Source organism: Paramisgurnus dabryanus, chromosome 24, assembly GCF_030506205.2.
Source record: "Paramisgurnus dabryanus chromosome 24, PD_genome_1.1, whole genome shotgun sequence".
Lineage (NCBI taxonomy): Eukaryota > Metazoa > Chordata > Actinopteri > Cypriniformes > Cobitidae > Paramisgurnus > Paramisgurnus dabryanus.
The window spans coordinates 6,783,651-6,807,108 of record NC_133360.1 but is presented as its reverse complement, the minus strand read 5'-3'; the positions used below and the strand labels follow the sequence as shown (position 1 = coordinate 6,807,108).

Below are 23,458 nucleotides of genomic sequence, written 5' to 3'. Positions count from 1 at the left end.
GACCTAGTGCACAAAAGCGTCTCTCAGTCTGCTTGATGAAATACAAGTGACGCAGAACATGCACAGTGGAAGTCTGTTGCCTGCTACTGGATAATAGTTGTATTCATTTCACAGCACAGCCTGGGGTAGACCTAACAAAGGTCCATCTGGACGCGATAATCTGCTAACAGTACAAAGAGAAGGTGTGGGGGGGGCAGAGACATCTGCTGGATATAAAATTACATCAAAAACAAAAAACGAAATCTATTCCAGAAGTGTTACGACCCCAGATTTTATTAAATGTGAGGGTGTAACAGCTAAATAAAAGAAATAAAAACTGTTGTGGTGCAAAACAGATTTGTATTTCAAGTTTTATTTATGGTTTTTACAGGTGAAAAGTGAAAAATAAGAAAAAGCTAAATACAATATTTAGAGGGTTGGAAGACACATACGCCCAAGAGAAGGGAAAGGAGATGCAGGTGGCGACCAAATTAAATAAATAAATAAATGCTGTCTGATAGTTAAATCAACTAGTAGTGATGGTCGATTAAGAAACCCTGCTATATAAAATCTCGAAACCTTTACGACTCTTTTATTTTGAATCAGTGGTTTGGAGAGTATTTCAAACTGACCAAGTCACGTGATTTTAGCAAACGAGGCTTTCTTACGTCATAACTGTGACTTTTCGAAAATCCGATGATTCACCACTAGGGGGAGTTGATCACACATGGTTAGGTGAACTCGGGTCAGTTTTTTATGCAAGTTCATTAAACGTTCATCTTCTGACTGATAGCGCTACTATTTTGCCAACTTTTTGTTAATAGACAGATTTAATGACAAACATGGGCATAATTAAAATGGGGCCTGGAGTGTTAATTATCCCTAAATAATTATTCCCTAAATAAAAAAAATAAAAAAATTAATGGCTTAATTAAGTGAAATTATTTATTTTTCTTTAAAAAACATGTTTTTAGAAAAAAATATATTTAAAAAAAATTGTAAAATGTTTGGACTGTAATCTTGTTCCCTTATAAAAGTTTTCACCGGCAGGTGGCGCCATATTTAGTTGTTTCGAGTGCTTCGAAAGAGTGAATCATTTTTTCAAAAAAATCTTCAGCGTCAATGAAGCCCCTAAATAAACGCTCTCTTCCCAAAAAGTAGCCTGCAATGGGCAGAGCATGTCCCTTGTGTGTCTAATACAAAATTTATACATAGCCTATATTACACTTACAAATGAACATAAAGGCCTAATAATGTTTGGTAAACTTTAACAATGTTGCCTTATCTTTTAATTTGGAAAAGTGTTTAAACCCATACTCAACAAACTTTCTTTTGTCCCTTATGCACTTCTTTTGCTGAAAAGGAAATTGTTTTATAGATATATTTAATGTATTTGTGTAACTTTAATAAAGTATTGTACGTTTTAGTTGTGTGTTTATTATGCTGCATCCAAATTGCTCAACAATAAAACCATCACAGAAATTCTAATGTTTTCCATTAAAATACCATTAAGAACAATTAGCTTTAATTTAAACCACTACAAAATTCCTTTTGTAGTGTGTTTTGGGACATATTCATGTATAATTTAATGCCCCCCCCCCAATAGAACCAACCACATACCAGTAGAAACCCACAGAGACCAATATAGTTTCCATTACAACCAATGAAATTCCCATTAAATCCATTAGAATATCTGTGATGTTTTTTTTTTGAGTACAAACAAACTCATAAATGTATAAATTCTTCTTCAGAATGAACACTTTTACATTTGGAAAATACATCAGTAGAGGTGCGTAAAAGGTCGTAAAATTGATCTGAATAATAATAGAATACTAAATAAAAAAAGATAATAAAAATTATGTTTGTCTACTATGTATTAAAATAGTTATTTGCATTATATAAACATACATTTATACAGAGATATATGATAAAATAGTTGTGTTAAATTGTAACAACTGAAATATTAACTATTATAAATACATGCACCACTACTTGATCATCATTTAAGTGCTGAGAGACGGTGTCAGTGCAAAAGAGAGCAGCATTGCTCTTCCTTTGTTTTTCATACAGCAGCAGAGCAAATATGAGGACTGCACCGCTGTTGTTTCTGGCCTGATGTTGTGACAGCAGGATTTTTTGTGTTGCTGTTTTTACAACAAATATGACGTTAATAGTTAATTAGTTGACTGTTGTTGTATAATACAAAATAATTCAAGAGTTAGTTCAGATCCGCAACTGAAAACAAGTGTGATCAGTACATCAGTAGGAGATTAAATGTTAAGGTGGAGATTCCCGCAATGGAGCACAACATGTGGAAACATGTCCTGTCAAACTGGAACTACAAAAAGAAAATACTGGAACTCATTTTCTGAAAGTGGTGGTAAAACAAGTACTTAGTTCTGGTGTGTCTTACCGTGGTGTGTTTTGTTGAGATGCAAAAGAAATGGTATGATACATAGTTCTTAAAACAAAAAGAGACATATGCAACAATGTGAAAAAAGTAACAGTTTATTTATTTATGGCATGCTATATCATAGATCCTTAGAAAAAACATGATACAGATTTGTAATGCATACTTAAAAAACACTTGCTTTTTAGGCAGCTACACAACAATTGCTTCAGGAATAACATGTTCAGACAAAATCTTGATTTGGTAAACACCAATTGAATCCTCTCTTACTCATTCCAGGGCAGGACAGTGGATGAATCTGAGATCTATAACTCAATAGGGCATTTTTTAAGGACAGGGTTTAGATTAATCCAGGACTAGGCTTTATATTAAGGCAGTTTGGTTGTTTTTTACAAACATACATACAACAATGGTGTGCATCATGAAACTATAGCTACAGTCAGTGCAAAAATGTTTTTAAATTAAAGCAGCTCAAACAGGTATTTTAGTTTGAGACTAGAATACGCCCTGTCTGGAAAATGTGTAATTACTATATAAAAAGTAATGTTTTTATATTCCAGAACATGCCTGACAACAGTGGTTCTTAAATAGTTTTGCTGCAAGACCAAACATGTGGGTCAGCGTTCAAACTGATTTTGCCAAGTGGTTGATGTATTGTGTTGACCCAAGGACAACATTTTTCTAAATAAAACCTAAACCTACCCCCAACCCCAACCAAACCCTAAAATCAGAGGGACATGATAAGTGAAAAACAATGGTCTAGAAACAGCTAATCCTGGTTGTAAACTTAAAGGGGACATATTATGAAAATCGGACTTTTTCCATGTTTAAGTGCTATAATTGTGTCCCCAGTGCTTCTATCAACCTAGAAAATATTAAAAAGATCAACCCAATAACTTAGTTTTGGTAAACCATTTTCTGCAAGCATGTGAAAAATAGGTCATTGTAATTTGGCCCTTATTGTGATGTCAGAATAAGGTAATACCGCCCCCTTTATCTGCACTATCCAACCACAGCACAACCATTTAGTATGGAGAGAAAGAGAGAGATAAAATATTTCACAGCACAATTGAGTTTCAATTGCAACAAACCACCATCATTGTGATCAGTGGTTGCACTTCATCCGCTCATTTGCATTTTAAATGACACACCCAAAACGGCACACTTTTGCTCAGACCTATTTTAGACTTAGTTTTCATCTTTAAAAAAATCTCATAATATGTCCCCTTTAAACTTAAATCAAACTGTAAACTTATTTCTGAAATCTGATTGGTTTATTGAAATGTTGTCCCAGGGTCAACATAATGTTGCCCTGAGGACAAGCAGTGCAAAGGAAATACTGGTAACATGCATACTGATAAAATGAATACCTCGCCTTGATTAAAAAAATGTCCCAAATGTATAAATGGGAATGTACATACTAAACTATCAACAATAACACAAATAATGGGAAGTTGGATCTTTAGCTCATCAGAACACTTGAGTAAATCGTCTCAACTGGTCCATCAGCTTCCTGTAAAATAAAGTGAAACAGTCAAAGATGCCACAACTACAAAATGGTGGGGGTGGACAACAAATTACAAACCATAAATGTATAAAAAATATGGTACTTGATAAATAAAGTCCAAAGAAAAAGGATCAGTTATGAAACTACAGTTCATGATATAAAACAGATGCAAAGCTATACAAAAGCTGCAAGCAGCGATGGTAGGGCCCTCGCACGCATGTGTACCGCCACTTTATGGCCTTAGTAAAGCATTGAACCAGGTGCATATGAATTTAAGTGGGTAAATATAGGTGGATATTTAAAGGAAATTTGATGTGCCACACATCCTGTGTACAGCCGGTGGCGCTATGACTGTAACTGATTGTTGTTATATTGATGTGTTCAGGCCAGGACCCTTGTTAAACATATGAAGTCTTTGACAGGTGGGTATTGTATGCCTGAGTTACAACAGCTTTCACATGGTGAAACATTAAACTTTGCCTGGCCGCCACGGACAAGCCCTTTAATGAAAATTCAAGGTCTTCACAATTTATCACTGAGTTCAGACTGACCAAATATGATGATGATCTGATAAAATCTCTAGGAGTAGTTTGTTAAAGTATGAAATTTGCATAGAAATCACAGCGAAAATTCAAAATGGCTGACTTCCTGTGTTGTTTAGAGCTTGGCTCCAAGAGACTTTTTGTTGCTTTTGGGGTGATAGATGATCCTACCAAATTTCGTATACATGTATTTTTTCGTAGCGGGGGGCTGATCTCTTGAAATTTTGTTGGTGATGCTATCGAGTCATTTCTACATGCCCACTTCTGATATCTATACTACATGTACATTTTCACCACTTTTCATGAGTATGTCTAGGCCCTCAAAAATGCAATTTATTTTTTGAAAAGAATTCAAAACTGAGTAGAAACACTAGATCTTTGCACATACGGTGCTCGGGCCCTAATAATCTGAGAGCAGGCACTCTCAAATGAACAGGAAAAAACAATTTTTTTTTAGAGTTATTTATTATTATGTGTCTAACTTCTATTCTACATCCCATAGATATCACAAAACTAGCTGTGGATCTGCGAGCACATTAGCCTGGGTTTCCACATGTTGCCTAGTCACTTAGTGCTGTGTGTTTACCATCATTCCTCAAAATATCTTCTTTTGTGTTCATAAAATAAAATAAATTCATACAGATTTAGAACAACATGAAGATGAGTAAATTATGACAGAATTTTCATTATAAAGTGAACTATACCTTTAAAGTTAATGATAGAGATAGCTTGATCACTTTCAGGAATCAGATCTTTACGTTTACTCAACTAACTGCATCATAAATTGCGCTGACGTTTGAGACAGAAGCGACTGAACGACACATTGAATAAACAAATACCAGCAAGCACACAAATATTGTTTCTCCACTGGAGAGGTCAACAGGTGGTGCACACAGCAATACAGTATCTTACCGTACTATGTGCACGACGTGCACAGAATGTTGTGGTAGCATAATGTATCTCTTCTTCAATAGTTTCAACTGTTTTAACAATAACCACAGTTTCTTTAACTACAAAACATTATGTATGATCCTGAAATAATAGTAAATATGGTAAAACTTTATAGCACTTTAAAGACTCACATCATCTGCAGTAATACTTGCCTTGCTGTTCTGCTTGTTTGCCGTTCTTGCACTTCCAGTACACCAGTCCACTAACACCAATTATCACCAGTAGCAGCAGTAGCAGACTAAGTATCAGGGCAGTGAGATTGAAAGATGTTATCTTTGCTGTAATGAGACAAAAGAAAAGTGTCAATAATAAATAGATTCTGCCCATTAAAGTGATAGATGAAATTCAAAGATGAAGATCCTCATGTTGTTCTAAATCTGTATGAATTTCTGATTAACACAAAAAAGATAATTTGATAAATGATGACAAGCACACAGCTGTTTGTAACCATTGACTTCCATAGTGGATAAACAAATACGATGGAATTCAATGGGTGCCATAAACTGTGTGCTTATCATCATTTATCAAAATATCTTCTTCATCATTTATCACAATACTTCCATAATATCTGTTTTCCTACTATGGAAGTCAATGGTTACGATCAGCTGTGTGCTTACCATCATTTATCAAAATATATATTTTTTGTGTTTGTCAAAATAAAAAAACTAACTCATACATGTTTAAAACAACATGAGGATTAATAAATAATGCAATTTTTGGGTAAACTATTCCTTTACATAGATCTGGACAATAAGAAAATATAAACCTATAGCTTGAATTCATTTTTTCATTTATTATTAAATCACTTCCCTGCCAATGATGAGTTTTTATGGCAATCCATATTTCCGGTGGCGCTCTTACCCAACTTATTTAACAAATGAAGATAGGATGAAATTGTTATATTGTTTGAAAGCAGAGGGTCTGTTCTTTCAATTGATATGTTTATATATTTAAAGAACCACATTTTCAGGAATGCATAAAACTTTTGTGAATCATAAAAAATGCTGGCACTGGATGACAACTTTGTTTAAAAAACGCTGGTCGGGAAAGAGTTAAGAAATGCAGTACTGTCATAATTACCTGAACATGATTCACAGAGTTTAGTGATGTTGAGATGTTGAGTTTGATTTTTGATGGGATTGTTCACCACACATCTGTATGTGTTTGTATCCTGATATTCAACCTCCAGAGGTAGAGAGAGTCTGATGTTGAGATCAGACACACTGATGCTGGACAATAAACTGTTTCCTTTGTACCAGGACAGATTCACATCTCTCACATTCAACACTGAACACAACAACATACATTTTGACACTGATGATCTTTCTGATGATGATGAACAGTTTGAGTAGTTACTGATATGGGTTATTACAGGAACAGGTAGAGGAGCTGGAAAATATAATATAATAAGTATTACTATCTCAGAATGAATTTATATCAAGCTCACAAAAGTTATTTTGTAAGAATACACATTTGAAAAGCCATCAATGTACAGAAAAATTGTGTTGCATCTTTTAGCTGAACTATCAGCAACATTTTGTCACATTTAGCTTCAAACAATGTTTTAAAAAACTGGTATTAATTTTTGACTTTCACTTTTTAGCAAATTTACAACAATATTTAACAACTTAGAGATATTTTAAATAGTTAAATGTAAATATTAAATGTTACATCTAAATGTTAAATCTAAATGTTAAATATAAATATAAATGTTAAATATAAATCTAAATGTAAAATCTAAATGTTAAATATAAATAGGCACCCCATAGACATTTTGCTTATCATTGTGCATGTGACGTTGCCAACTGTTTAATGACAAGACTAAGTCACTTTACTCACCATAGACAGTAACATTAAATATCTTATTTATAGGTCCTCTGTTGCTATTGATCAGTAGTTTATAAAGTCCAGAGTCTGAGATTTTAATATTTGAAATGGTGAGAAATCCATTCTGACTGTTCAGTTTCAGTCTGTCTCCAAATATCTCATTACTGTCAAACATATCAATAGGGCCCTTATAGATTTCAGCTATACGAGTCTCATGAGGTCCGAAGCTCCACAATATCTGATCACGGTTTTGTATTTGAGTAATATCAGTGTGTAGAGTAACAGAATCTCCCTCCATCACTGACACTGACTTCACTTCATCTCCATCAACACCAAACACACCTGAAGAATTCAAATACACATAATGTCAGGCAAAACAAAGGAACACCTTAAATGAGCAATTACCCATTTTAGTTCTGTCCCATTCGGCATTCCAGGCAGAAAAATGCAAATAAATGGTGCCAAATTAAATATAGAACCTTCCTAGTTGTTTTTCTTAGTTGATTTTCAGCAGGACAGGGCGAGTTGGCATTTTCCTTCCCCTGTAGTCAAAGAAGTTTAAAACATATGTACCGGACCACTGAGGGCTACTTACTGTAATAAAAGAGGAGTGTTCGACTACCTGTGCAGACCAATCTGTGTATGACGTCAAAGTACCGCGAGAGCAGAATGGATCGGTCTGCGCACATAGTCTGCGCAGCGGCGCAAAAAGCCAAACACGCCCAGCAAAGATCATTTTCAAGCCAAAAACATTTCTTGTTTATAGCTGGGAGTGGAACATGTTTTTGAAAAGCCGACGGTTGCTAAACACAACTGCAAGTCACGCAAACGGATACCACTGCACGCACGTGGTGCATCAACATATTTGTGAATTTACACAACTTCACATAATATTCACTGTATTGCAAATACATCATTTTCTCAAATATATCTTATTTCAACATAAAGCTCTCACATGATAGATCATATAGTTCAATTCGAATGTGTTTAAAGATGTTAATGACGAGTATATGATTAACCTTGTGCAGTTAAAATAACTGTAAAGCCTACTTTGCATAACTTTGCCTAAAAATAATTTACATCTGTTAGCCTACCGTTAAAACAGTTTATAGATCACACACTCTAAAAAACACTGGGTTTGGGTAAACCCAACCATAAAAAAACACAGCATTTTATAATAACAAATAAACATGACACAATGCTTGCTAAATTACTACTGATGATAAAAACAACAAAAATCTACTCTTAGTAAAATTAACTATATAATAGTGAAACTGTAGTAACGGTATCAATTAAATGCATATTTAATTTGACATTTTATATTACAGTTTTTTTAGTAGCTCATCTGACACAACACAAATCGTACACGTACAGTATGCCAAACCGTGTTGTAGGCTACATGTCTTGTACATTTCGTGTGTAAACGCAATCAGACTTACCATGTAAGATAAACAGAAAGATGAAAACGATATTTTTAAACATATTCTTCCGAATTATGCCGAACTCCTACATGGCCATGTGGCACGATGACAAATACACAATCCAACTCAATGCTCCGCTTTATAAAACTCGGGGGTTGCAGAAATAAGATCCAGTAGGCTACTGTATATCATGTAAATAAAACAAAGCGGCCATGCAGCCCCAAAACAATTCACTGGGATAAATAACTGCAAGAAAATAACTCAGTAAAAACACCGACAAACACTGTAGATGCATGAAATCACACTGATTACCGGCAGAGATCAGTTAGCTAGACGGGAGGGGCGTATAGCCTCAAGATGTTCTGCTTGTTTGGGTTTTTGCTAAGATTAAATTGCTTTAAAAGTAGATATATTTACGCAGAACACGATTTATGGGTGACGCTACATTGTATTTAAATGTTACGAGTTCAAAAAGTACATTTACTACTTTTATTAGGCTATTCGCATTAGACAAACCATTCTACTCAGAATTATATCTTACCTCATTATTCTTTCTATGAGCAGAATTCAATTTGTTTGCTTCCTGCTTATACCCCTGATTTTTCACTTTCTAGAGATTTTTAACACTTTGGGTTTTGGTAAGCCACTTCCCGTAAAGGTGTGAATACAACTTGTTTAATCGACGTTGGCATCAGATTTATGCTAAATACTTCCATTTATTTTATTTTACATGTATTAGTATACCATTTTACTTCATTCATTTGATGGACTCCAATGCCATCTGTTGTATGTCTTGGACTTGGGCACGTACACTATTATTTAGGAAATCCCCTTCGGGTAATCCATCTGTCTGGAAAAGAAGATGTGGAGACTGGGAAATGCAGGGTTTGAATCAAATGGGGGCGGAGATAAAGCTCAAAATAAGATTTCTATCTTTTAAGTGGGGAAAGTACGCAATAGTAAAAGTAGTGTGAACTTAAATATAAGTGCATAACTGCATATAATTCAATTTGTTTAAGTTCAAAGTACTCAAATGTGTGTGTTTAAAACAAATTCAACCGGTTTACTTAAACGGTTTTAGTTGAGTTAACTTTTAGATTTTACAGTGTGTGAATGATATCTGCCAAAAAGATCAAAACTGGAACTTTTATGTAGAGGGTTTATTTATTAACATTTGCTCAACTTTGCTCAACTTTCGTTTCTTTATTTTCATATATCATATAAAAAATCAAGAATATTCACTGTAAAAAAATCTGTAGAAATTAAATTATTACTGGGTATTACTGTCAACTAGCTGCCAGTAACTTGCTGTAGATTTTACATTAATGTTATTTACTGGCAACATTTTGTTCAAAGTTAAATGAACATGAAACATTTTCATTCTTTATCTTCTACAGTAAGTTACTGGCAACCAGCTGCATAATTACAGCTAATTTTTACAGTGTTGTTTTGCACTAATAATTCAGGGCAGGTTTTGCAGGGTCAACATCAAATCAGTTTCATTTAAGAGTTTTTATATATTTATTGATTTTGAATGAAAATCTTGTTTTATCCCTCACCGAGTTTCAGGTTGACTAAAGACAAGTACACAAAAACAAGGTCATGGTTCTTTTATAAACCAAAGCAGCACTTTACTTCAGACCAAGCACCAAGCACGCTCACACATACACGCCTGCTTTATACATCCGATTACAAATAGGTTCTCATGCATGTATGCCCCACAAAAACCTCATCGCTTCATTACGGGCCTTTAAACCAGACCACAGCAAAGCATCTCACTTTGCATCAGGGGTGAACTGATACTGTGCCAGTCAAGAAGAGTCAGTGTTTAAAAAAACCCTCATGCAGGTTTGCTTTAGCAGAATACAGGCACGTTTCTCACAATTACTAATGTAGTGGCAAAGATAAAGATTTGGAGAAATGGTTCAGGACATGGCTAACACTTGGACTGGTCTCAAAACCTGTTACTCCATAGTGGTCTGGTTTCAAAATTAAAAAAACATTATGTACAATAAATAATATATAAGTTTATTTAACATTCAGGAGAATAACAATACAGACTAGCAGTTTTATTGTGTTTTTCTAGTAACGTTTTGATTATTTTGCAAATTTTCAATTTTAAATGCTGTTAGCCATGACCTTCTCCCTTTCTTTCTTTCTTTCTTTCTTTCTTTCTTTCTTTCTTTCTTTCTTTCTTTCTTTCTTTCTCCCTTTCTTTCTTTCTTGATACCTCTGGCAATTCCCATAATGCATTATTTCATTATACACCATTATGACGTAACAGATATATCCACTTAGCTTTAATTTCACTGATATCAAATGTCTCACTAATGCTTTCCAGCTGCTTCAATGTTTCTTTCTACAGTGTCACTAATAAGATTAATGTCTATGGTGTGATGCAAAATGTCTTCCTGTATCTGCATTAGGAGTTGCATTTGAGATCTTCTTCATTGTAGAATTCAGTTTGCTGAAATGTTTTTCATAAACATCTGATGAACATCACCCCACATATTTGAACTATCTACATGTATGTATTAAGATGCTTAACTCTAGCAGATTAACTTTCTCATGTGATCTCTCGGTAATTCATAATGTCTTCATTTCTCGCTTGCAAACCACATCCTGCATACAAAGCATAAACCACACAGTCAAGAGAGAAACAGCAGACATCAAGCATGTGACTGTAAATAGGTTTATTACACGTAAACATGCATTCTTAATGGCCACATCTGTATCTGTAAACATCCTAAATGCCTCAACCGGATGCAGACACATGCATTCCCTCATGCATCTGCTGGACATCATCAGCACATTTAAAATGAGTGTAAATGGAAAAGTATGTTTTGTCTTCTGTAATGGTGCTATGCCACTATTCACTTGCACCAACTTGTACCTAAAAATGCCAAAGCCAATCAGCCATATACATCACTATAGCTCCATAACTCCAAACATTGTGATAAGCATGTCTGAACACTTCTAACAACACGTGATCTACTGTATGTTCCTCTATTTGTGGGGACAGACCACCACTTCTGATGTTGGTTTCTTACAGACTCAAAAATGATTCAGCCAAAAACTTACAAGTTCCTTAAGTTAAATGACGTGGGGAGATTTTTTGTGGCACTAAACAGAAGGGTCACCATCATTGAGTGCATGTATTATAGGTCAATTCTCCTTTTAATGCCTGTAAACACTCTTTAGATCATTATATGCAAGATCATGGTGGTTTATTTTGTAAGCAACCGCTACTGTAAGAGGCTAACATCACATCCTTTTTCATTACTTCTGTATAAGAAAGCCTTTTTCACAACAGAATTGAATGCATCGTTGAATGCAGTCTCTGTTGTAAAAGTAGACAATGAACGGCACCCTTACTGTACATAACTCAAGAAAGCTTTCAGTCAATGACAAAAGTCAATTATGCGATCTAAAGAGTTCCTTAAAGGGACACTCGCACACTAGGTCCCCTAGAGTTAAACATTTGATTTTTATCGTTTTGGAATCCATTCAGCTGATCTCTGGGTCTGGCGGTACCACTTTTAGCATAGCTTAGCACAATCCATAGAATCTGATTAGTCTGTTAGCATCGCGCCTAAAAAAATAAACAAAGAGTTTCGATATTCGATATTCTGGCGTAATAATCAAGGACTTTGCTGCCGTAACATGAGCCATGTTAAGGCAGCAAAGTCCTTAATTAGTAAGCCAGAATGAGAGTATAGTTCCTAGCCATATCTGCCTAGAAAATCACAACTTTAAATTTTCCATCGGTCTTAGTACACAATGTAACTACAGAAGAGTCAAGTTTTAAATAGGAAACATATCAAAACTCTTTGATTATTTTTTTAGGCGCGATGCTAATGGTCTAATCAGATTCAATGGATTATGCTAAGCTATGCTAAAAGTGCTAGCGCCAGACCCGGAGATCAGCTGAATGGATTCCAAAACGGTAAAAATCAAATGTTTAACTCTAGGGGAGCTGGAAAAATTAGCACTTATTCAAAAAAAGTGGAGAGTCCCTCTAAGGGAAATATTTGTATAGAAAATTTTAATTAAATAATAATATGCAAATAAAACACTTCAAACTTTTTGTGTATAGAGTTTACACAAATGTATTTAACTGGTAGAACAAGATGAGTTAGAGAAAAAAACTATTTAAATAGTTCATACAGTTTGCATGTTATTGTGAACCCTACATATTCACTTTGAGTTTAGGTTATAAAAAACACACAAAATCGCAGATATTTAATTGCATCTAACAATCTCCAGCCATCTGTTCTATTCACTATGTTCATGGCATTTAACGCAGACAAGTGGGTTCAAAGTGCATTTTGTTCATTATGGATGTAAATGCTTTTCTGTCGATAGCTCATTTGAGGTGTAGTAAAAGTCTTGAGGTCACATAAATAAATATAAAAATATCCGTGGTTTATTTGAAATAGAAGTCGATGGGGTTTAAATGTTGTTTATTTCACCTGAAAACGCAGCATTTGTAAATTTTTTCATTGAGACAATCCTCTTCTTTCTGTGTCCTCACCTGAACACCACCTGTTGCCTAAACAGAAAGTGTGCATTAATAAAATCTAAATTATGCAATAGGGAAAATGAAACAATATCACACAAACAATATTGTCTATCACTGAATCACATTTATAGACATTACAACAAGCTTTTATAACAATGTTGAACAAGAATAAACACACCTGTCGATCTGAGGTGATGAAAGCCTTGTTAGCCCTTCACTTCATGCTCCAGCACCTGGAAATCCCCGAGACCTTTGCTAGGATCCTCTTTGTGTATTTTTTGCTCTGCTTGTCATCTAATGTATTGAGCGGTGGAAAAAAGTTTTACGTTTTCTTCTATCTAGCAGTCTGGCATCTTTTCATGAACTTTACACTTCCAGAACCCTGAAGCGGGAGTCAAGATTGTGACTGACCTCTTTTACCCTGGTCACAAACTTTTCATGGCACTCCTCTCCGGCAGGAAGCTGCAGTCTGTCAGCAGAGTCTACAAAAACAGTTTCCTTCCATCCACAACTCGCCTTATCAACAATACTCAGGATACACCAGGGCCACTTACCAGACCCCACTGACATCACACATATCACAGCAAAACCACATTGTTGTTTCATATGCGTTTACATTGGGCCCACCTCTGCACATTCTGTACTAATGTACATTTTAATTTTTTTTTTTTTTTTTGCATTTTTATATTTATGTGCATGGTTTTTTAAGCACTAACAACTCAAAACAAAGTCCTAGTACACGTGAACCACTAATCTGTATAAATGACTGGACTCCGCACAGAATACTGACGTAATCAGCAAAATGTGCAGCCACTGAAAGTTCAATTGTTCTAGCGGCCATATTACTATTCAACCGACAGAGGGCGACATTGAGTTAAATTTAAAAATCATGACATAAATTAACCCGGTTTACAGTGTAGGGCAGGCTATCGGTAGCTGATATCATTGACCAACATCAACTTCAGACTGACTGTTAAAACATGTTTAGATTATTGATAAAAACGGGGTACTTGACAATATTAAAGTGATTCTTACATACGTCATAATGTCTGACAGACAACAGTGAGACGTCGAGTCTGTTTAGCTCACAGCTGTATTTGTATCTTGGTATTTAGAGAAAAATAAGTTAAACTTTAAAAACGAGTTCACTGGTTTTGCTGGTGGTCAGCAGGGAATAAGGTTATAAATGCTCAGATTTGCTGCTAACCAGGCACGTGTGTATAATTTTCATTGAATTAGCTGAGGTCGACCTCTGGTGGTTAGTATACAGTACTGCAAGGTTTAGCAATTAAAAATGTTTTAATGAACAATCGAATATTTATAATTTAACAATAACCTGATTAATAAATGCATTAAGAAATTGTTGTTTATTGTTCGTTTACTATTATTAATTACAGCCAAATGCCAATCTGTCATTGACAAAACAACTAGAAGGCAAAAATAATACTAAAAATTATATATATATATAAAAAATTATATATGACAGAAATGATCTGGTTGATGGATCAAATGCCATGTAAATAGGTCATACTGTGATAACTCACATTACATAACAACCTCCATGGCCCAAGTTTAAACACGTTTTGTTGGGGTTGTTGAGACGCTCCTACAGGTTCAGACATTTAAGTCATGGCAATACTGGACCATAAATGATGCAGTGAATGGCAAACATTTATTTTAATGAAGCCCAAAATGAGTTCTCTGTGTTATTTAAGATGATAATCTCTAGTTTGTTAACTGCAACTCATTCATGTCCTGTCATCATTATTATAGTTCGCACATCATCTAAAAGTTTTAATAGTTTAATTATCATAAAAAGATTACATTTAATTAGGATAGATATGACATTTATCTCCATTATAGAAAAAAATAAAAAAAAAGATCATTTTCCCACACAATTGTTTGGAAAAGTGCCAGCCAAATTGACAAATGATCCAATAAAGCACAAGCCAGACCAATTACATTATACAAAAACCTATAAAAATAAAGAGATGTTGGGGAAATAATATTAAATACATTATTTTATTATAAAACAACCACTGAAATTTTAGATTGCCATTTTAAAACTTTAAGCATGGATCACAAAATGAGCTGATGTTCCAGTAAAGCTGCTGTATGAAAAACAGGCTTTACAAGAAAATAACGAACAGGATATTACTTTTGGAAAGCAAACAAAAGATTTAAATGAGCGCCAAACACTCAGGGGTGGTTTTCCAGACAGGGATTAGATTAATCCTAGACTAAAATAAATGCAAAAGCTGTCCAAACTGAAAACAACTTGCACGGACATATCTCAAAATACATTAGTGCTCTTTGTTTTGCCTCAAAATGCACACAAGTAATGTTTTTAGTAATGCATGTTTGTTAAACCTAAATTTAAAATAATCCCTGTCAGGGAAACCACTCCACAGGGTGTAACTTAAGTTTTACTGTAGTAGTTGCAAACATTATTACTCAGCTCAGGATTAAAACGCTTTTGTGCACAAACGTACGTGTGCATGAATTGTACACTTCAAAAACAGATAAATTGTTCCTTTACTAAATTTCAATTTAATAACCTGCTTCCATTAAATATAAGTTGTATTTTTGGAAACCACATCAGCTGGATTAATTGAAATCTAGCATTAGATATATTCTAAATTCAATGGTACAGCGACATTTACATTTGATGATTTATCTGATGATTCTGGTATATGTCCACCAATGTCTTGAATGACATTTAAAAACAAACATATATACATTATTTCTATATACATTAGCAGTGGTGACAGTTTTGTTCAATTAAATTAACAACCAGTCAAAGTTAAACAAAAAGTTATTTATTTTATTTACTTATGCCGTGTCACTACACATGAGTATTCTGTGCGATCTGCTTCAACAAAATCCTGTTAGAAAAACAGAAATAGCAATAAAGACACTGGCCAAACATTTAAGAAGATGCTGTATAAGAGAGGAATTTCCCATCATTGGAAATTACAAACCTACCAATAACAACCAACAGTAGTCTATAGCAAAAAATATTATGTTATTACATTCAGGTCAGTAGTGCAGACTACAGAGTGACTAACCTTATGCCTGTTTTTTTTTGGGGGGGGGGTCAGTAAAGCTCGTAAATACATCTTACCGTATGCTGAAGCCTTTGTGTAGAGAATGGCTGTGTGTAAACTATCTCTGTCTCTGGAGTCTGAGCTGTTTTAATAATAATCACATGTTTAACCTCAAATAATGTTTATATTAGTTAAAAATTTTATTACACATTTTTGCATGTAAACACTTGCCTTCTTTAACTGGTTGTTTAAACTTTTTGTAATAGCAGTAGATCACACCTACAACCAGAGCCACTAGCAACACTACAACAGCAGCTATCACCAATATAAAATACTGGAGTTCTGTAATGCACAAAAACATTATTATTATCTTTGTTACGATTTAAATCTCTGTCTTATAACTTTTATCAAACACTGACATACCTGAACACATCTGACAGATGTCATTTATGTTGAGATGTTGAGTTTGGTTTGTAATAGGATTGCTCACCACACAGCTGTATGTGTTTGTATCCTGATATTCAACCTCCAGAGGTAGAGAGAGTCTGATGTTGAGATCAGACACACTGATGCTGGACAATAAACTGTTTCCTTTGTACCAGGACAGACTCACATCTCTCACATTCAACACTGAACACAACAACACACATTTTGAGTTTGACGATGACAATGATGAAGAACAGCTTGAAGAGTTACTGCTGATGACAGGTACGGGCAGATGAGCTGAAAATATGGAATAAAATTAATGTTTCAGGTATTAACCCATTCAGACCCAGCATCCACTGAAATGGACATCACGTCAACCCTGTATCATGAAATTATGTACCTATAGTCACGTAAATTTGTGAGTCTTAAGCATAACACTGACACGGTTTTCCACCTTTAGCCTATGCATGCACATATCACGCATTTCTGTTTAAATGTTACTGTCACGTATTTGCTTTTGTCCTATTTTCTTACCATTGTCGCTTTGGTTTAGGGTTAGATTTACATAACATGACATGGTTTAAGAATCATATGGTTTAAAAATGATAGAATATAAAAAAATAAATCATGAATAAAAAGTATAAACCAATACTTAAAGTGACATCCTGACGCAAACACCAAATCTAACCCTAAACTGAAGTGTGAATGGTTTGAAAATAGGACAAAACAGTTGAGGAACAAATACGTGACAATGACACGTAAATATAAATGCGTGACATGTTCACGCAAAAAGGCTGAAAACCGTTTCAGTGTCATACATAATTATTTACATAATTTTGTGATACAGGGTTGTACGTTTTGTTGTTCAAACCAATAAAATGCAAATTGGTCCCTGGTCAACCAATCAAAATAAGGCACACTGGAAAAAATCAGGTCTGAAGGGGTTTAAGAAAAGCATCTAGTTTCTATCATGCAGACATAATTAAATGTTTGCAACAATTTATTCAATTTTCTCAAACTTTAATTTTTTTTATTGACATAGAGATACAATGTCTTTCTCTAAATGTGGGTTTGTCACTTGTTTTTAAAACATGCTAATTATTCACTGAAGTAAATTTAAATCAATACTGTAACACAGAAAAGGTTTTGTTTAATCCACTGAGGAAACAGAAAGTATAATACTTCCCGATCAATTTTGGGAATTAATACACACATTAGTTTACTCACCATAGACAGTAACATTGTATCTCTTGTATGAAGTTCCTTTGTTACTGATGATAGTTAATTTATAAAGTCCAGAGTTTGTGATTGTGATGTTTGTGATGGTGAGAGATCCAGTCTGACTGTCCAGCTTAAGTGTGCCCTTAAATCTCCCATCATTATCATCTATAAAGCTCAAATTAGCTCTTTTAATAATTTCAGCTATACGAGTCTCTTTAGGTCCAAACATCCACAGTATCTGCTGATCTGTCTGTATTTGAGTAATATCAGTGTGTAGAGTAACAGAATCTCCCACCGTCACTGACTTCACTTCATCTCCATCAACACCAAACACACCTGAAACACAAATCTCATCCAGTTAATTTCCAGGATATTGAGGTTTTATTCATTAACATTATTTAATCCAAGACTAAAAATTAATATTTTTGCTGCAGTATAGATTTAAAAGTGTAACCAAGATAATTTATTACCTACCATTTGTGAGCAAAAAATAATACATGAAGAAAAAACACTCTAATCCTCCGACATAAACTCCACATAGTGCAGAAACCGAGTGAATTTCATAAATAAACGACATTGAATATCTGGCAGACAGATACTCAAGTTTACTGCTTTAAAGAAAATCCTGCTTTATATTTTCACCAACAAATGCATTTACACCTGCATTCAGAGAAGAGAGGATCGAACTGAACAGACTCAACTGTACCCAGTCTACAATATGACATCATTGTTATCGTTTAACCCCTCCCTCATTCAAAAAAAAAAAAAAAAAAAAAAATTATAGCACTTGTATATGACCTACAGACAGTCCTACTGTTCTATACCTATATGTTTTTTTTTACATTGACGTTCACAACTTATACTATTCATTTATTCACGTGTTAGTTGAAACCGGACACTAGTCTTAACTCTGTTTGGGTCTCAAATGCACCTAATGATTACTAATTAATGAATAGGCTAACTATGGTCTATTACCTTAACTTGAGGTAATATTTATTATTATATAATACATAAATATTATATTGTTTTTATAATGTCTTTTAAAAAGTATTTTGTTTTATCATTGATTTTGCTTTGCTAACCAATGATTTACATTAACCTCAGAGCACCTGCACATGAATTTACAAGACAAATTAATTTTCCAGTGATCAAATATTGAATATGTGCATGACAGAATGTTTGTTCTTTAAACGGATCTGTTGAATAAAGTAAATGTTTGTCTGCGTGGTAAGAAAAGTTCTTTGTCTGATTCCTTATCTTATTGGCTGTTGTAATGATATGGCCTACACAGGACTGACAGAAAGTAAAACAGAATGTATGTTTATTGAAGCAGATCTATAGGATTATCAGGAATTTTGCAGCACAAACACATAGGCTACACTCTAAAAAAAAAATCTGTAAAAAAACGGATAATGTTCTGGCAGAAAATTACTGGTACGTTTTCCGTTTATTCAAAAACTGAACATTCTGTAGACTTATAGAACACTGTCCGTAGATTTACAGAACATTGTCCGTAGGCTTTAGGGACACTTCAATCTGCCTATGAAACGCAACAATGGTGACAATCAACAACAAAGCTTTATGCCGCAATGCACGCTGGGTACCAGGATTGTAGAAAACTCTTTTTTAACATTTACTCTCACCACAATGTGTTTTTAGATCAGCATAGAGTGTCACTTTTATACATTTCAGATGTTCATTCTTATTTCATATTTTAATGCTAGGCAGCATAACATAAAAACAACTAAGCTTAGATGACATCATAGACAAATCCCCTTACTCAAGCAACAAACAAGTTGTAATTGCTACAAGCAAAAACATTGTTGCAATGTTAAAAGAGCAGAGTCAGTTCTGGAAGTTCAAGGGACAAAAGCTATAAATATCCATTTGACTTTCACGTCACGTCAGAAAGAAGATTTGTCTACTAAATCACATGTGTGGATGCTGGAATAGTTGAACACTTGTATCTTGTTCTGACAGCATTTGTTTAGAAGTTAAACATCATCCATGTTAGAAAAGAACTCTGCAAGCAAATTGTAATTTTAGGTTTCAAACAGAGATGGTGATAGAGAGGCAAAAGTGAAAGATTGCAGCTGGAGTTGTTGCACCCATAATGCAACATGTTTTTTTTTTAACTGATAAACGCCTGTAAAACATAAATACGGAAAATTCCTTCATATTTACACAGTACTTTGTCCGTTTTTTAACGGATTTTTTTAGAGTGTACAAGTCACAGGAGTCCGGGTTATGGCAGTTATCCTTATCTGTGATGTAGGGAATTCAGGAGTAAATGGAGATGGAAAGAGCTGATGTTGCAACGATGAGGATGCTTGCAATCTTTCTTTTGACTAAAGAAAACTTGTACAACTTTTACAGAACTTGACATTGTTCAATATGCATATGGTCAATATGACAGTTTTTCCATTTTTAACTTCATGTAAATTACCAAGTTTATCTTAAAGATATTAAAAAAAACTCACTTTTCATTAATAATTCTTCTGTATAAAGCGTAAAAGCTGTTATGGCTCTAACAAGCCTTTACTAAAGCATTCAATAAGACAATATAACAATTAATGTTGCATTATGTGATTCTCTTCACTTATTATATAGTTTGGGAACATCACTAGACTTATTATAAAGTAACCACAGACAAATCTTGTATTAGTCTTAAAGAAAGATCTATAAAGCATTATCACAACAGTTTTTCTCAGTAAAGTGTGAGGTCAGGAAGTTCACATACTGTAAGTTTGTGAGAAGAGACACTCTCACCCACCTATTGTGGTAAAAGAACAGTTTACATGCTGAAAACCTCAAAAACATTTACCACACATATCCAGTAATACACCTGCTGCTGCTTTTAACCTGCTTAAGATCATGTGAATTTACATTTGTGCATACTGACAAAAAAAACAGATCACAGCTTGTCTCAATGCGCTGCAAGTCAAAGTGCACAAAGACCCGTGAGAAATAAGAAATAAGACATTAAGGGACGGTTTCCCAGACAGGGTTTATCCTAATCCCTGAGTAAAATGCATGTTTAAGGTGCTTAATTTAAAAACAGCTTGTACTGACACACCTTACCATATCAAGTGTCATTGCTTGTCCCAAAATGTACATTCGTTTTTTTGTAGGGTATGTTTGTAAAAGCAACTTAAGGCCTAGTCCTGGATTAATCTAAACCCCTAAACGTTTTATAATAAACACATTATAATATTTTTATATCATTTGAATAATACTTTCTGCAGGTTAAAGTGTTTCACAGAGACTTCATAGTTCCTGATTGACATGTGAAAATCCCTTTATCATTTAGAGGCATTACTTCCTATCATTTGTAGTGCACGCATAAACAATCAAATATTTTCATTTAACAATTCAAAAAACAAAGTTTAAAGCTCTCATTTATATCTTCGTTACGTCTATGTCCTCTGTCCATTTTTTTCACTTTAAACCACATCCTGTGAAACCTAAAGTGTACATACCAGCTTTAACCACACAGTCAAGCTTACCGAGAAACAAGCGATCCAGTGTGATGAAGTCGTCCAAAATATGAAGCATCATTTATTTCCCTATAATGTGCACACAAACACTTTTGCTCGGAACACCTGCTCGGAAAATTAAAGAACAGGATTTATCTCCCCATCAGTGTCAATCAAGTGCATGCTATTTGAACCCACGGATGTCAATCCTTAGCACCTGGTTCACACACACTGCAAGTCGTGAAGATCCACACGCAAGGTCAAGGTACCTTTCTCACGTGCACCACAGTCACAGATCATGAGACTCAAATCAACGACCTTTTGGGTCTTTTGGGACCACTTGGCTACAAATGTCCCAAGCAGAACGACTCTTAAAGCTTAGTATAATTTATAATATATATATATATATATATATATATATATATATATATATATATATATATATATATATATATATATATTTTTTTTTTTTTTTTTTTTCATTTTTAATAGACTCTTATAATTTCATTTTTAGTTCATTATATTATAGCAAACGTTTTGAGGATCCTTAAAGCATTTTTTTTTACCTACAGAAGGGCCTTAGCCCTGCAGCTGCCAGTTGCAGCTGCCAGTGAGGGAATATGATTTAAGTGTAAGTGACACATGACAAACCTTACCAAATCACACATGCTCTGTATAAAACACCACATCAAAAAACATTAAGAACAAAGATCTGCTTTTGTTAAAGAGAGTCAAAGGAACAGCATCATATACCGCATGACTCTCAGTGGTTTCAGCTTAATACAACTATTACACTTAAACTACATATACGTTGATTCTTATCAAGCTTGAAATTATTTATTCACATCTTATATAGGCTACATACATCCCTACATCCCACATCATAGAAAGGCTAAAATGGTAAATAGCGCCATCTGTTGATATGACCATGCCCATGCACGTGGTGTCAAAAGGTAGACATCCTACCAATATATTCTAGAGTTTGGAATACATTTTGTTAAAGTTTCAGATATTTTGTTGAAATATCTTTATTTTTGTTTTATCTTATTATTATGGAGTGAATTTTGTGCCATTTTAATACAAACAAATCCAACATGTTGCAAACAACTCAATCTGCTTTGCAAAGGGAAAACTTGACTTTTGAGAGAAAATGCAAAGGTGTTACAAATATGTACTGTGTTTTGCAGCAGAGATTATCTTAGCTTAATTTCTCACAAATGTGCCAAAACAGCAGATGGCGCTTTTTCACCTTTTTTATGCATTTTCAACTTGTCTCCCTGAAAAGCGCTGAATTTCAGACTGATCTTGTGGAAAGTCTGTTATAGTCACAAACATTTTTATTAATTTATTTGTGTCCATGGAACGATATTCAGCCTTGTTTGTGCCTTGTGCACGAATGTATTTTTCGTGTCACTCGCATGAATTAAAAAGATTCTCGTGTCTGTGGCAAGACTTTCTTTTCGTGTCATTTTATGTATTGTTTTCTCATTGTTTTTTCCTATTTTCTAACCATTGCCACTGATTAATAAATGCATTAACGTTGTTTGTTGTTCCTTTACTACTTTTAATTAACAAACATTATTACAGCCCAATGCCTACCAATTTGTTATTGACAAAACAACTAATAGCAGGAAAAAAATATTAAAAATTACATTTAAAAAAAGTCTGTATGAGATAGATATGATCTGGATGATGGATTAAGTGTTGATAGATCTTACTGTGGTGACTCACATTACATACAACCCCCCGGGTTGTTGGAGTTGAGACGCTCCTACAGGTTCAGACATTTATGTCATGGGATTAAGGAAATGATATGTATTAAAAAAAAAATAACTGGAGAATAAGTCTCTGTCTTTTGCATGAGTTTATTATTCATAGCCAGGAAGAAGAGTCCCCACACTTGGTCTAAATAAGTTCATTCATTTGAATTGGTTAACTTTATTTGAACAATCAAGAGTACATGGTGACCCTATAGAGAAAGTAAAGTAAAGGTGATGAAATGACCAATGTGACCTCCGCCTTTAACCCATCCAGTGAATGGTGAACACACACACACTACAAGTCGTATTTGTTTGTTTCTTCATACATGTTTGCCAATACCGTTATCTTTCATTTTATCTTTTTTATAT

General features: G+C 34.2%; 1 protein-coding gene across 5 annotated transcripts; it reads right to left on the bottom strand.

The window, feature by feature from the left end:
- Positions 1-2,471: 2,471 nt before the first annotated feature.
- LOC135724113 (natural killer cell receptor 2B4-like) lies at positions 2,472-18,595 on the bottom strand. 5 transcript variants are annotated; one of them, XM_073813519.1, is made up of 6 exons: positions 18,328-18,538; positions 7,229-7,558; positions 6,470-6,778; positions 5,542-5,667; positions 5,351-5,418; positions 2,472-3,902 (listed from the first exon to the last, which is right to left on the bottom strand). In XM_073813519.1, the coding sequence occupies exons 1-6, from the start codon at positions 18,428-18,430 to the stop codon at positions 3,852-3,854; spliced, it is 987 nt and encodes a 328-aa protein (XP_073669620.1). In that variant the 5' UTR covers positions 18,431-18,538; the 3' UTR covers positions 2,472-3,851. The 5 variants fall into 5 exon arrangements, with proteins under 5 accessions (XP_073669620.1, XP_065100542.1, XP_065100541.1 ...); XM_065244470.2 differs by lacking the exon at positions 18,328-18,538 and adding an exon at positions 9,179-9,294; XM_065244469.2 differs by lacking the exon at positions 18,328-18,538 and adding an exon at positions 8,656-8,965.
- Positions 18,596-23,458: the final 4,863 nt, after the last annotated feature.

Excerpts from the sequence above, each read along its gene's own strand:
- LOC135724113 (XM_073813519.1), bottom strand. The coding sequence starts at position 18,430 with ATGTCGTTTATTTATGAAATTCACTCGGTTTCTGCACTATGTGGAGTT. Across the intron at positions 7,559-18,327 it reads TTATTTTTTGCTCACAAATG|GTGTGTTTGGTGTTGATGGA; the intron begins GTAGGTAATAAA and ends TGAATTCTTCAG. Across the intron at positions 5,668-6,469 it reads ACTCTGTGAATCATGTTCAG|CAAAGATAACATCTTTCAAT; the intron begins GTAATTATGACA and ends GTCTCATTACAG.